The sequence below is a fragment of the Pungitius pungitius genome, chromosome 8 (genome assembly GCF_949316345.1).
Source record: "Pungitius pungitius chromosome 8, fPunPun2.1, whole genome shotgun sequence".
In the NCBI taxonomy this organism is placed as follows: domain Eukaryota; kingdom Metazoa; phylum Chordata; class Actinopteri; order Perciformes; family Gasterosteidae; genus Pungitius; species Pungitius pungitius.
The window spans coordinates 3074242-3088427 of NC_084907.1; the positions used below are offsets into that span (position 1 = coordinate 3074242).

General features: G+C 46.5%; 1 protein-coding gene across 3 annotated transcripts; it reads right to left on the reverse strand.

The window, feature by feature from the left end:
• Positions 1–643: 643 nt before the first annotated feature.
• arhgef3 (Rho guanine nucleotide exchange factor (GEF) 3) lies at positions 644–11465 on the reverse strand. Of its 3 annotated transcripts, none has more exons than XM_037448224.2 (11): positions 11023–11465; positions 9448–9507; positions 5776–5883; positions 5044–5328; positions 4847–4909; positions 4664–4760; positions 3745–3821; positions 3380–3637; positions 2796–2966; positions 2496–2685; positions 644–2132 (listed from the first exon to the last, which is right to left on the reverse strand). In XM_037448224.2, the coding sequence occupies exons 1-11, from the start codon at positions 11053–11055 to the stop codon at positions 1495–1497; spliced, it is 1980 nt and encodes a 659-aa protein (XP_037304121.2). In that variant the 5' UTR covers positions 11056–11465; the 3' UTR covers positions 644–1494. The 3 variants fall into 3 exon arrangements, with proteins under 3 accessions (XP_037304121.2, XP_037304118.2, XP_037304122.2); XM_037448221.2 differs by having other exon boundaries at positions 9448–9510; XM_037448225.2 differs by lacking the exons at positions 9448–9507; positions 11023–11465 and adding an exon at positions 7644–8206.
• Positions 11466–14186: the final 2721 nt, after the last annotated feature.

Here is a 14186-nt window from a genome sequence, read left to right on the forward strand (position 1 = left end):
CTCCTCTCAGTAATAGTAAATGCACCTTTGCTGCTTGAATCCCCCTCCACCCCACCTTCCACGTTCCTTAATGAGATATCAGATTGTACCCTTGAAGATCATCCCTTTCATTGAATGTCTTTGTTTCTTTCTCTGCTATCTGGCTCTTTGATTAATAGAAATGAAGGTTTGATAACAAGAACGAGGCGTCTGTTCTGGGCCCATGTGGCCAAGTGTCACAAAGAAAAAGGAAAAAAAAGCCAGTGTTATTTAACTTCAGCCCTCATATCCTGTTAGACTCTCAGTTGTGCTTTCACAGGCATGATTTCCTCTAATACATTTTTATCACTTTATTTTGTATTTCTAGACTCATCAGGGCTTTAATAAGTGATTTCCCCAGGAAAGTAAATAATACTTTTTTTCACAGATGGCCTGTGCCGATAGTTGAGAAGGTTCTATCCGGTTTCTATTTCCTGTGTGAGCTTCTTTGTGAGCAGTTAGAGTTACGATTTCACATTTCTTTCACAATACCCAGTTATTGAACAAAACATAACCAGGCTTTTGCTCTAAAATGTAAAAATGAATGCCTAATCTTTAGCCTCTATTATAACGTGGCAACATATTCTGTACAGCAGCAACCACTCGTTCACTCGCCGGCTTCTTTTGTAACAATTTATTGATGTTTTGGTTGTGAAAATAAAAACACTTGACCATGGTCATTTCCTAATATCTAACCAATATTGTCATATTTCATGTGTAATGTGCAAGCACATGTTTAACAAACAGACATGCATGGCTTTGTTCCTACATTTATATACAAATAAAGTTAATATACATTCTTTACATACAGTACATACCCCACAGGCTCCTCCTCCCCCTCCTCAGACTAAACACTGAAGCAGCTTCAGAGTAACGACTACAAGTTGCAACAGAGAATTCCTCAAATATGCGTTTGTTGCATTTGGAATGCTAAGTTTCAGCCATGCCAAACTATGAAGGTTTCTAAATAGGAGATGTTTGGGAGACATTCACATTTGCTGGTTGTATGAATCCTTGTGAACGTAGACGTTTGTTGAGAATCCATCAGGACAGCTCAGTTTACTCCAGTGCTTTCTGACACAGCAACACATTTTAAGACATTATTTAAAGTTGTTCGAAATAACTTGAAGATCTTCCAGAGGCAGAACAAGTTAAGACAATCGCTGGAGAGCAAAGAATCCTTTGACTGCACCTAAATAATGAAGACCCCCTCAAATGGCACACAAAGACACGTGAGCTAAATGAATAAATGATAGTGATGATAAATCAATGAACACGGGGCTCAAACCAGGTCAAATCCAGAGGAACCAAGTTGGGCTGTGAGGTGATGTCAGTGACCACGTGACCAGCGGATCGCACATAACAACGTAACTACAGCAACGCGGGAGCCTCTGCGTTATTGGAACCTGAGTCATTGGGTCGATTGGGTTTAGAATAATGTGCTTGTTGACGTCGTCATCGAGTCCCCGAGTTGCATCAGCACCTGGCATCCATGGTATCCATGACAACCTCGTCGGCGCCGCTCCGCCCCTCCTCCGTCGGCTCCCCCTCAGGCTCCTCTGGGCAGGGGGAGGCGGAGGAGAGAGGGGAGGCGGGATCGCCGTGGGCAGCTCCGCCGAGAGCCCCCCCCCCTCCGTCCGTCTCGCCGGCTGCTCGCTCCCCGTCCCGCCCCGTCTCCGTCCCACCCGTCTCCATCCAACCCGTCTCCGTCCCACCCGTCTCACGGAGCGCCGGCCTCGTCTCAGCCTCCGTCCCCACACCCGCACACGCCAAGCTCCCTCCGGCGTCTCCCCCCGAGCCGAGGCCCCCGTCTCCGGCCTCTCCTTGAGGACCTGGGCCCGTTTCCGTCCCCCCCCGCGTCCCCTTTTCGCCCTCGAGCCCCAGATCGCCGCACGAGCTCCGGCCCGTCTCGCCGAGCGGCCCGATCCGTCCTGCCGGGCCCGTCTCCGGACAGGCTCCCGTCGGCGGAGGCTGGTCCCCGGTCAGCGCCGCGGCCTCCTTGGCCTGTCTGATGCAGTTGATCCACTGCTGCTTGTTGAAGGCGTCGCTGGCCTGGAAGCAGTGGCTCTGCAGGGGGCCGCCCGTCCGGTCCGAAACACGGAAAAAGTTCTTCGCTGCGAGAGGGAGACACAGGAGGTTCTCCTTTATTTACAGAGCGGGACAAATCTATCAATATAAAAATCTGATTTCTATTGATTGGCTGGAGACATTTCGGCAGAGGATTTAAAAAACGTGTTTCAATGTGCGCTTCTACCAGCCCTCTGCTTTCAGAGACCCGGTTTCATTTGGCTCATCACACCAAAGGTCCGGGCCTGATATCGAGACTCTTCGCCGACCGGTCAAAATCCTTCTCAAACTGAAGCTCACTATTGTCTAACATAATCTATATATATATACGGTATATATCTGTAAAACTGGTTCACAGCAAAAGAAACGTTAACGCATGTTGGTCTGCGAGGGTTCTGAGGTCTACTGACTGCGCTCGTTGTTGCTGAAGGCTCCTCGGATGGACCCCCCCACTCTCATCTCTCCGTCCAACAGGTCCTCCAGGTCCAGCTGCCGGATGGGGATCGGCAGGCGGCACAGCTGGTAGCCGGCCGGCTGGTCGTTCAGCGATGCGGACCTGGTGATGACGAGGACGTCCTGGAAGAGGAAGACGTGCAGCTTCTGGAAATACAGAGAGAGGGATTCTTTGATTCTGGGACTTAGAGTCAAATGAAAGGATGGATGCGTTACAAGGATAAGAGCGGTGGAGTAATGAGCAGAAATGTACTGACGAGGCCTCTGTTGTTCTTCAGTTCTCCGTGGCAGGTGAGGGTCCTGGACCGGGCGATGAGCTCGTCCCTCTGTCCATCCCCCGAGTACAGCAGGCGGTCTTTGTAGTACTGACACTCGGACTCTCCCGTCCGCCTGTTGATGTCCGCCACCACGCTCTGAACCATCAACATCTGCAGAGGACGGACGGACGTGTGCACAAAGCGGAGAACACAGTCAAATGAAAGAAACTTCTAAATGGATTCGTTCAATTTGTTGTCATCAACTTTGATACAAAGTAATACTCTTAAATTCAAAAGTGTATTTTTTGTAGGTTCACAGCTCAGTAACTGACTTTTACATAAAAGGGAGCTAGATATTTAATAATCAGAATTCAGCCAGGTGAGTCATCAGAACCATCTCAGATGATGAATATGATTGATGGGACCAGCAGATCCAAAGTAATCTGAGATCAAGTGAGTCAGACTTGGTGCAACATTTGAAATACTGCTGTGAACCTCATCCCCCAACGTCCCACACGCTTTGAGGTTATTTCTGACTCTTCACAACCAGACGTTTGGGTCAGAAGAAGGACCTGAACACCCACCGCCTCGTCGAGGTGCTGGCGGTCCGGGTGCTCGTTGGCCGTGTGCTTCAGGATCTCCCGCAGCAGCAGCGGGTATTTCACCAGCCGGCTGCGGGGGATGTCCAAGAAGTTCCACAGGTCCAACTTCCTGCTGAAGGGCGACTGGAGGCAGCGCTGCAGGAAGTCCTGCACCCGCCGATCCTGCTTCTTCTGGTCCAGCAGGGCCTTGGCCTTCACCTGGTTGCTGCAGTACGAGGTGTAGCGGGAGAGACCGGGGAGCTGCAAGCCCCGCGGGAAAAAAAACAACACAGAGCCGGTTTCACGCGCGGGAGAAAAAACGAGGCCTTCGCGGCGTTCGGTGCGCGGCGCGGAGAAAACACACTCACCCAGCCGGTCAGGATGCGTCCCACGTGTTCCGTGGAGCCGTCGGGCTTCCTGGCGTCCCGCAGGCGACTCAGCAGTTCTGAGGGGAGGAGGGGTTGTTGAACTCAGTAACAGGTAAAAAAAAAAAAAGACCCGCAACGGCAAGGGAGCGATGGAGATGACCCAAGAGCCGACGGTTCCATAACAAACAAAAAAAGATGTTGTGTCTGAACACAGCATGAGCAGGGGAGACATCTGATGTCACTTGACACCTGAGAGCTCCAACCTGACAACTCCTGACACCTGAACCCCAAATAACAACATCTATTCTTTTTGATGCAGACCTCAGCAGGTCCCGGCATGGAGAAAACTCAGGGAATGGACCGTTTCTCCTTTCGTGAGGAGGCTCAGTATTTTTCAGGTTAAAGGTCAGAAGGTGTGAACTTGTGTCTCTTCATATTCTTAGTCGCCATCTGGTGGCTGTCAGAAGAACTGCAGCTTTAAGTCCATTTCAAACCTGGAACACACGATTGCTGGCTTCCTCCCTCTGTTGAAGTTAAAGTGCCTATGTATCATTGCGTGTCTTTTGAGTTAATGTTCCTCCTGGATTTATTTAGAGGATATTCATTTGCCGTAGAGGCAAACATAATGAGCATGAGGGACGGTCGTCTCCCAGCGAATCCAATGCTGATTGCATTATCACAGCGGGCTCAAGGGTAGAACATTTTTTATACAATTACTTGACTTGAACCTCCTCAATTGTTAATTGTTTTGTATATAAAATTATAGTTATAGTTTACTGCGGGGGGAGGGGGGGGGTTTAATCCCTCCATGTTGTACATGTTGTGTTGCTGCAGATTTTACATCACTCTGACATCAGAAGTGAGAGCAACATGTGGAGTTGTCACCAGATGAATACAAAGGTCAAAGGTCAGGTCTTACCTTCATGCAGGGGTATCAGCGAGTCCAGGGTACCAAAGATCTGGTTCAGCTCATGCTCCGTCATGATTGACAGCTTCAGCATCGGGTCATGGTAGGCCTGCAGCACACACACACACACACACACTTTAGAAGAAATACAGTAGGAAGGCAGTTTCTCAGGGTAAAGTAAGGGTTTTTATTTACCTTTTTAGCCAACTTGAGATCCTCCACCAGGTCCTGCTCGCCCTGAGCCAACTCAAATATAGCCTGCACGGAGACAGAGTGTTAAGAGACGGCTGAGTGAGAGAGAAATACATCTCTGCTCGTTTTAGTTTTTAGTTTTCTTAAAAACAGGTTGTTTTGTAACTTTAACAAATTAAATGTGCCCCCCCCCCCCACACCTCTTGTCGTTTTATCTCTTTGGGGCTCAGAGGCTGAGTCGCTCCCAGTCGGACGTCGAACGTCTCGCTCCAGAGCTTGCTGTCCCGGCGCTTGGAGGCCGGGGCCGTTGCCGTGGCAACCCGCGCCGCGTTCATTGAGGAGGAGGAGGGGTTGGAGAGAGTCGCCGAGATAACACGTCTCTTTATTGTGGATGAGGAAGAGGAGGAGGAGGAGGAGGCAGGAGGAGGAGGAGGAGAAGGTGCCTCTCTCTCCATCTGACTCTCATTACGGAAAGTGATGGAGCGCTGCAGAGACAAAGAAATGACTAAATAATACAATACATTATGATAAATTATAAAAGAGCCATCTCTTGGTTTAATTAATTAATCCACCATTTATACTTTGTTGTTAAAGATGTAAAAGTATTTTTTTTTCCAGGGACAATATTCTAAAGCTTTGATTTTCAGGAAACTCGGTGCATTTGACTATATCTGTGTCTGTGGAGATAAAACCTCCAGGTGAGAGGTTAACTACGACTCCCATGATGCACCACTGACGGCATTTGATTTCACCTTCAGCGGCTCAAAACCCCTCTGAAATCTGGTCTAAAATCAAATCCGGCAAACACACCTCTATCGCCATAGCAACAGTTGCCTACGGGTGTCGTCAAGTATCGGACGTGAGGCGGGAACCACTGAGACCAGAGGTCACGACGGCCACCTGTTGAGATTCCACCCTCCCCCGCGGCTCACCTGCAGCGTCTGGCCGATCCTCTTCAGCGGCGCGGCCTTGACGGGCGGCAGCAGGTTGGCCAGTGACGTCACCCTGGAGACCAGCTTGCTGCGCTTGGTGCCGGGCTCCTGGGAGGGAGTAAGAGAGACGAGAGCTCGGAACGGTGTCCTCAGCGAATGGACTTGTGTGGGGAAAGTGGCTCTGATTTCACCACACAGCGCTCGGATCAACACAAAACGCACGGCGGAGACAAGAACCGTCCACGTTTTCATTGTATTTGTCTGGAATGGCTTCGTGTCACATGTTGACCTCTTTTAGAAATATTATCTGGATCTTTGGATGTTAAAATTTTGTTATTTAAACAGTTTTCTGGACGAATCGATCAACCGACAAAACGTGGAACAACGTGTCCACTCTCAGATTTTTAAACAGCCCGTGTGGGAAGTATTATTATTGTACTGCAGGTTAAACAATAGCGTGACTCAAGGGTCCTTCCCTCTGTGCCACACACACACACACACACACACACACGTATTATTTATGGGAAACGGGATCAGGAAAATGCCACCAGGCTGATTGTCCTGGATAAAGAGAATAAATCAATGTGTGTGTGTGTGTGTGTGTGTGTGTGTGTGTAGTCAGCTGACCTACTGAATAACATAAACCATCAAACTCTGTTTCATCGACCCACCCAGGAACCAGTCGACCGCGAATAAATCGGCCTCTCTTGGCTTTTGTTTTTTCCGAGTCGATTTTCAGCTCCAAGTTCACGTCACACATCTGACAACGACAATAAAAATGTATCCTGGAATCAACGGTAAAGACGAGAATGACGTATTTAAAGTTGAGACTGTAAAAGAATGTAATAGTATTAATTAAAACCACATTTACATTAAGATTCTGTGTGTTTTCTCTCATTTGGCAGATGCTGTGTTTATTAAAGATTTACACTGTTGTTTGGTAAATGATTAATAATGTGTCTTCACAGCAGATTGGTTTCCATTGGACATGTTTAATGGGCTTCCTGCGTGTGACGGAGCTTCTGACAGAGATCGATTCAGTGGGCCGATGATCCAGGGTCTACAGGGTGTGTGTGTGTGTGTGTGTCCTATAAATACTGCTCCTAAACTAACGTACTATCGTTTATTTTGAAAAGCATGTAACAGGTACGGTTCATCTATCTATCTATCTATCTATCTATCTATCTATCTATCTATCTATCTATCTATCTATCTATCCATTCATCCATTCATCCATCTATCTATCCATTTATCCATCCATTCATCCATCTATCATCCATTCACCGCTCCTCACCGATCGGATGTTTCTTTCTCTGAAGGCTTTAGTCAAACGCTTCACGCACGTCACTAACTGCGTGTTTCCTTGCATTTTGGGCTTTTTTGTAGCTGTAAAAACAGATGGCTGGAGAAGCACTTAGTGCAGGTCTGCTTGAGATGACCAGAGCTGAGAGGACACGGGCGACATAACAACAGCTTGACATGACGACCATCGAGACGAGGTCCTCTCTCGGGGCCGAGCGGGACGCCACTTCACCGCTCGGAGGGAACAATGTCAGACTGAGCCGAGGCTGAATCTGTTTTTACATCCGAGATGTTGTTGTCACAAAGTCCTTTGTGTCCTTATAAAATAAGCTTCTATGAAGGCCCTCTCATGAGGGACATAAGCAACCTGTTTACCTCATGTGTGTTTGCTTGAAAGCAGACGTTTAGGGGCCGACTTTGCGCATTAAAGGGAACAAATTTCCAAAAAGAATTAGAAACCCTTCCGAAAATTAATTAAATCAAAGAAAAACTTTCCGAAAAAAGTTCAGCACGAAATACACAGTCCAACCTAGATACTACAGATATATACATTTCCTCCATCTTACCTCCACCTGTTTCCCCATGTTGCTGCTGTTCCCCTTGATGACCTCCACAGAGCATCCAGACTTAAACTGGTGCACCAGCAGGAAGAGGGACCTTTGCCCCAGCACCATACCGCTCACCGCAAAGCGCAGCTCAGGGTCCGGACCCCCCCCCCAGATTCTAAGGCTGGTAACTATCTGACAGCAACAGGAGGAGAGAGCCGGGTTCTGGTGGAAGGTCCACTAGGAGCATCAACGCGAGGCGGCTTCGGGGTCCGATAAGTCCAGTAGTCTGACTTCTCTACAGATGTTCCAGTGATGTTCACTCACGCCCCTCCTGCTGAAAATGAATGCCCTCCCTCCCTCTCTCACACACTCACTTCCTCCCTTTCCTTTCCTTTCCTCCCTCTTCCCTACTGACACATTTCTAAAGTTAAGGGTAAGATTCTCTTTAACTTCATTTAAACAAATCCCCCGAGGAGATCAAACAAACAGCTTCTTCCTCTGTGCCAAAGAGCTCCTTTGTTATCCAGAAACTATTGAAAACACATCAGTGCTGGACAAGGTGACATGTTCCTTCATGCCCATGAGCGCACACACACACACACACACACACACACACACACACATGCACACAAACACATGCACACACACACACACACACACACACACAGACACACACACACACACACACACACACACACGCACACAGACACATGCACACACACAGACACATGCACACACACACACACACACACACACACACACACGCACACACTGTCTTGCTGCCACAATTCTCATTAGTGCCGCAAATGTGGATTCATACGCCACTGAAAATAGTCCCTAAACAAATGAACTATTTCCTCTCGTTTGAGTGACATTTGAAAGGAAATTATTTTGTCTATTTCTAGAATTTGGTTAATTCTACTTCTGATTTCCTTCCTAACGTTTCAGTATAATATTTACTTGTTGATTTTAATCTTTATGAGATGTCGACATATTGATTTTGTAACATTTCCGACAAAGAATCTAAATAAAAACTCTAATTAACGAATGGAAACGAGTTTATCTGGAGACATTCATTAAAATGTAACATTCAATATTTATCATGTTCGCATTTTGTTGACATTGTAAAAATTGTCAGTACTCAGTTACACGTTCATTGTTAAGATTGTAATAAGCAGAAATATAACAATATCATTAATTAAATAATTAAAAAATAATAACGTTATTAGGTATCACAACATTTTGTACATTAACTTAATTGTTACCCCACAACCTTTCGTGATTTCTCTAGAAATGAGTGATACATCTTGCCCTTTGGTGTGATTCATCTCCAGTCTGGAACATGAAGCCTGTGTCGCGACCTTTGACCTCTGCTCAAGCAGGGGCACAACGTGTGACTCACCGGGGAGTAACGGCCTTACACAGAAAACAATACGCTCCTTTACTCCCGGGCCATTTATCAGGACGGCGGCGCGCTTGTCACCCGGCTTGGAGCGGGGTGGACTTCCTGTGTTAGAGGAGACGCCCGGGCCGCCAGCAGAGGGCTAAAATTACATGAGGCGGGGCCCAAGGTGAGGGTTGAGGCCCCCCCGAGGGTCCGAATGCACAATAATCATCAATAGATTTACATGTGACGCGTACGAGAACGTCTTATTTTATCATGTGATCAAATATTTCCAATAAAATATGAGATTGAAGTTGTAAATATGATCACGTGATTAGCAGAAAGCTAATGTCTCACGAGGAGAGACGATCAAAGCCTCAAGAGGAAAGGAGTGCCGTTAAAGTTCCCCCCCCGTCAGTTTGGAGGAGCTGAACTTACGTTGATGTCCAGACTGCAGAGGCTGAGCGAGTCTGCGTCCCTGCTGGCCTGCTTCCTCTTCTTCTGCAACACACACACGCGCTGTGTTAGTGAGAAGCATGGATCTGGAGCAAATCAGATTATTAAAAAATATATTTATATTTGACAAAACTATAACATTTTTGCAAAAGTATAATTTTTTTTATTTTAAATCTTTTTAAATAGTTAATTTGTTTTGTTTTTTAAACAAAAGTTTTCTATTTTCTTTATTGTGGATCGCTGGATACTTTAAGGAAACACAATGACTGGACCAAAACCAGGAGGACATTGATGAATCCTTCACAGGCAGCAAAGGTAAGAGAGCCTTAAGGTCATTATTAAATATTAATTATTACATTTCAGTATCACAATTACTGCCTGGACTGAGATTCAAGTGCTACGACTATAGGGACTATAACAGTTTCATCCTGATGACTTAAACAACAGTCACACCAGATGACCTCTGTGGTAACTATGGCAACCCCTGCTGGTCCAAACAAAACAGGTCCTTCGGGCGCCATGACAACAAAAACAGGAAGAAGGACATAAAAACACTTAATGAGAAAGAGTGAAAGAGTGACTGGGGTCAAACAGCTCAGTGATTAGGAGGAGGAGGAGGAGGAGGGACGAGGAGGAGGCAGACAAGGAGGAGGAGGAGGAGGGACGAGGAGGAGGCAGACAAGGAGGAGGAGGAGGGGAAATGAGGAGACAGTAACGAAACACAGTATAACTGTGTACCTTTATAGGGATGAGTGAAGGTAACAAGTAAAGAGGGGAGAGGAGACAAGTAGAGGAGAGGACACATTAGGGGAGAGATGAGAGGTGGGGAGAAGACAAGCAGAGAAGAAGAGGAGAATGAAAAAGAGGAGACCTTGAGAGGGGAGACAAGGTAAGGAGACATGTTAAGAAGAAGAGGAGACAATGGGAGGAGACAAAGAGAAGAGCAAATGGAAGAGATGACAAGAAGAGGAGACAATAGGAGGAGAATGAGGTGACAATGTGATGAGATGAGAAGAGATGGGGTGAGACAAGAGGAGGAAGTGACAGGGACAGGAGACGAGGAGAGGAGAAGGAGGTGCCAAGGAGAGGGGGCGAGGTGACGAGGAGACGAGGATGTTGGGATCAGTTCAGCGGAGGGAAACAATAGCAGGAAGTCTGCTGTTTGTTCGTTATTGTGTTGAGATTTTGTTGTTGGACGGACGTTGTATAACCTGGCAGACTGTACCTTTTACTCACTGTCGCTATAGCAACCAGGGACAGGGGAGGAGTCTGTTCCTCCAGTCCATATAAGGTCATTCTTCTAAACATCACGGTGCCTGTCAACTGGCTGAAACACGTCTCACACGGCTAGAATTTAAATTTAAATGTGTGTTAGATGTTACCGTTGACAACCAGCGGACAGCTAGCTTAGCTTAGCATGAAGACTGGAAATAAAAAAAACTTTGCTCTCATGCTGTGAATAAAAGTTCATGATTGGCCCCGAAGCCTCGTCCATCCCTCACAGCGCGCCGCCGAGTGAAAGGCATGCTGGGATACATGTCCCTCAGACAGACTCACCCGATAGTAAACAAACAGGCAGCAGCCCATCATGAAGGAGGGATCTGCTCCTCAAACACAGCGCGAGTGCCGATGAAGTCTCTCTCCCTCCGATCTGTTCTTGTCCTTCAGAGATCGCTTCTCCTCCTTTCCATTCTGCTCTCTCCTCGTTTCAATCTTCTTCGGAATCACATTTTTGCCTCTCTTCTCCTTTTCTTTATTTTCTTCCTGACCTTCACACTTCTTCCTCTCTTCCTCCTCCAGTGTGTCACTCCAGGAGTCGTTCCTTCTTCTTCTTCTTCTTCTTCTCTCTTTTCTCCTGCTAGGTCAGACCTTTGAAAACCTCCTCTGTCCCTTCTCCTCCTCCGGGCTCCTCAGTCACAATATGAACCTGCTGAGCTCCTGTGAGTGGATCTACAGCCTGAGGAACAGGAACCCCTCACAATGTGTGTGTGTGTGTGTGTGTGTGTCCACTCAGTTCCCATCGGACAAACAGGAAGTGACGCTGGTCGGGGGAGAAAACAGGCCGGCTATAATTAGGAGCAACAGGAGACACGGAGACACCGGCAGAAACAGGGACAGACAAAGGACACGGACTCCAGGTTTAAAAAAATCATGCAGCGAAAGATGCGAAATAATACGCTGGTTAAAGGAAGAATTGTTTACATTATGTTTTTAAAGGTTTTAGCCGCAGGAGACGTTGATGTTGGGCTTTAGTCCAGAAATGTTCTTTACTTTATATACTTATTATTCATAGAGAGAGAGGTCAATGTTTCATAACTGCCGGACGGATCCATTTTCTCCACGAGATGCTTTGGTGAGAGGACCTCTGATGTAACGGTTGACCTCAGGGGTCAGAGGTCAGGGGTCAGTGCAGGTACACGTAGGTTGAATGTTAAACTGAAGCCAAGGTGCGTGGAGCTAATCGACAGTCCCTTCAGTTTTCTGATGGCAATACTTGTCTTATTTAATTTAGGTTAAAGGACTTAAATGACACTTTGAGGATTTCTTCCACCACTGGGAAACACAAATCAAAGAAACATATTTAAAAACATTTTGCTCTCCATTTTGATGTGATATTGGAGGCATAATCCTCCTTAATTATCTATAAAAAACGATATTATGGAGTCACCTTGAGAGTACTTTTAGTGCAATGCTGAGAATAAATGTTCTTACCCCTTTGAGGGACCAGCTGTCAGGAGAGAGAAGAGAGAAGGAGGAAGTTTTCTCCTGCAGCTTCGACCTGAAGGAGGGAAATAATTCGATGAGGGAAGGAAGGAAGGAAGGAAGGAGTGAAGAAGATGATTGAGTGCTCCCTGTTCCTAAACTCTACAGAGGGAAGACGTTACTGCACTCACACGCAAACATCTATATTCAAATAAAAAACAATTGTTTTCAATTAAATGCTGTGAAGGGAAGAATAAATCCAATCACAACACACACATCCTCAGTGCACGTGTATTACAAGATAGAAGAACAGCATCGTTCCACACATCTTGAATTCAGTTGAGATTTGTGCAGAGCTCCCCCTTGTGGCGTGTGTTGGTCCCTGCATGTAAACCACGAGCAAATTTCGATTTCAAGGGATTGTTTTTACTATCATGTCTCCCATGTGATACAAAGTCACTGGCCTCACGATCATCTAGTCATTCATTCTCTTCTCTGCCTCACCGATGTGTTCTGTAACGCGCGACGTCATCACATCTGAAAGAAGCGTTTCTTTCATTCAGTCAGTGACTTTAACGAGCAGATGGAGAAGGTTTGGTCCTCACATCCAGCGACGAACACGACCCGCCCTGAAGTGAGAACATTCACATGGTGCAACGCCTCTTTACTTGAACGGAGAGAGAGAGGGAGATAGAGAGAGAGAGAGAGAGAGGGAGATGGAGAGAGAGAGAGAGAGAGAGCGATGGAAAATACCTACATTTTACCTAAAAGACCTAAAGACCTAAAATTGTGACTTTCATTTTGTATCTGACAAGGTGTCCTGTGTGTGTGTGCATACGTGCGTCTGTAACATGCTTTAATATTTGTGTGTTTAAGTGTGTGACTCATTCATTCCTGGGAGTTTCAGTACTTTTTCCAATAGCACAAATCATCCCACCCTGGATGCGCACACACACACACACACACACACACACACACCAGATCGGAGGTGTGTTTGGCTGCAGGCTCTTGATTCTTTGTGTAATCGCTCAGTTTTGGGACTCAAACTGTGTGTTTGGACTTCAGATGGACCTAGCAGACCTATCAGAAAACACCTGGGTGAGCCTCACGGTTGCCCCGGGTTACGCGTTTCTATTAACACACACACTGTAACACACGCGCGGCGCCCTGAAGCCGCAGGGCCGCATGCTGGAGGTCACAGCGACAGAAGAACGCAGCAGAACCGCATTCCTGATGAGATCAGGTGGCTCTTGTTGTGACTTTTTATCTCGACTTCAAATGACGAGACTTCTCTGTTTGTGGATTCAAAACGTTTTGGGCTGCTTCACACGTCTTAATTTGACAAACCCAATGTGTGATTCTGTCCTATAACAATAACGCGATTAAACATAATTTATTTATATTCATTATTGATCGTAATTACCAATCCATCCGTCTGGCTTCTGTAAACGTTTATCCTGAGGGTGAGTTCAAATTGTTAAGTAAAAGCACAACAGCATTTGTGGTAAAATAAAGTTAAAAGTCCAAAAGTGTATGCAAGCCAACATGAGAATAGAATATATATATATATATATATATATATAAAGCCTTTATATCAATGGTGTTACATATTAGAGGAAATACATTGAGCACTTTAGTTCTTCTCTTACACAAATAGAGAGCGTCTCATTTTAATCCCATCGTCTGCACCTTCTCATCTACCTCCTCACCTTTGACCCCGCTGACCTCCATCACCTGCCTGCATCGGGCCGCTTCTCCTCCCGACGATCACGTGCGGATCCACGCTGAAAGGCGGCTCTTCTTCTTCTCTACAAACTGTTTCCGGTGGGATAGAAACTAACCGTTGTCCACTTTTTGTAACCGGTTAAAAGTCGGACTTGAGTCGGTGGACTGAGTCTTCTCGGCGAGTCGAGGTGGAGATTCTCTCACGCGCGCATCGAGGCGAGGTGAGTCGCTTTCCCGCTGGCGCCTTCAGAATAAGAGCCGTTCAATCGGCTGCTCCACTTCGATGTGAATAT

Bases quoted from the DNA above. Each gene is read 5' to 3' on its own strand.
- arhgef3 (XM_037448225.2), bottom strand. From the start codon at position 7,751: ATGGTGCTGGGGCAAAGGTCCCTCTTCCTGCTGGTGCACCAGTTTAAG. The intron at 4,910-5,043 runs GTGTGGGGGGGG...GTCTCCGTGCAG, and splicing joins AAGAGATAAAACGACAAGAG to GCTATATTTGAGTTGGCTCA. The intron at 2,133-2,495 runs GTCAGTAGACCT...TCCCTCTCGCAG, and splicing joins CTTCAGCAACAACGAGCGCA to CGAAGAACTTTTTCCGTGTT.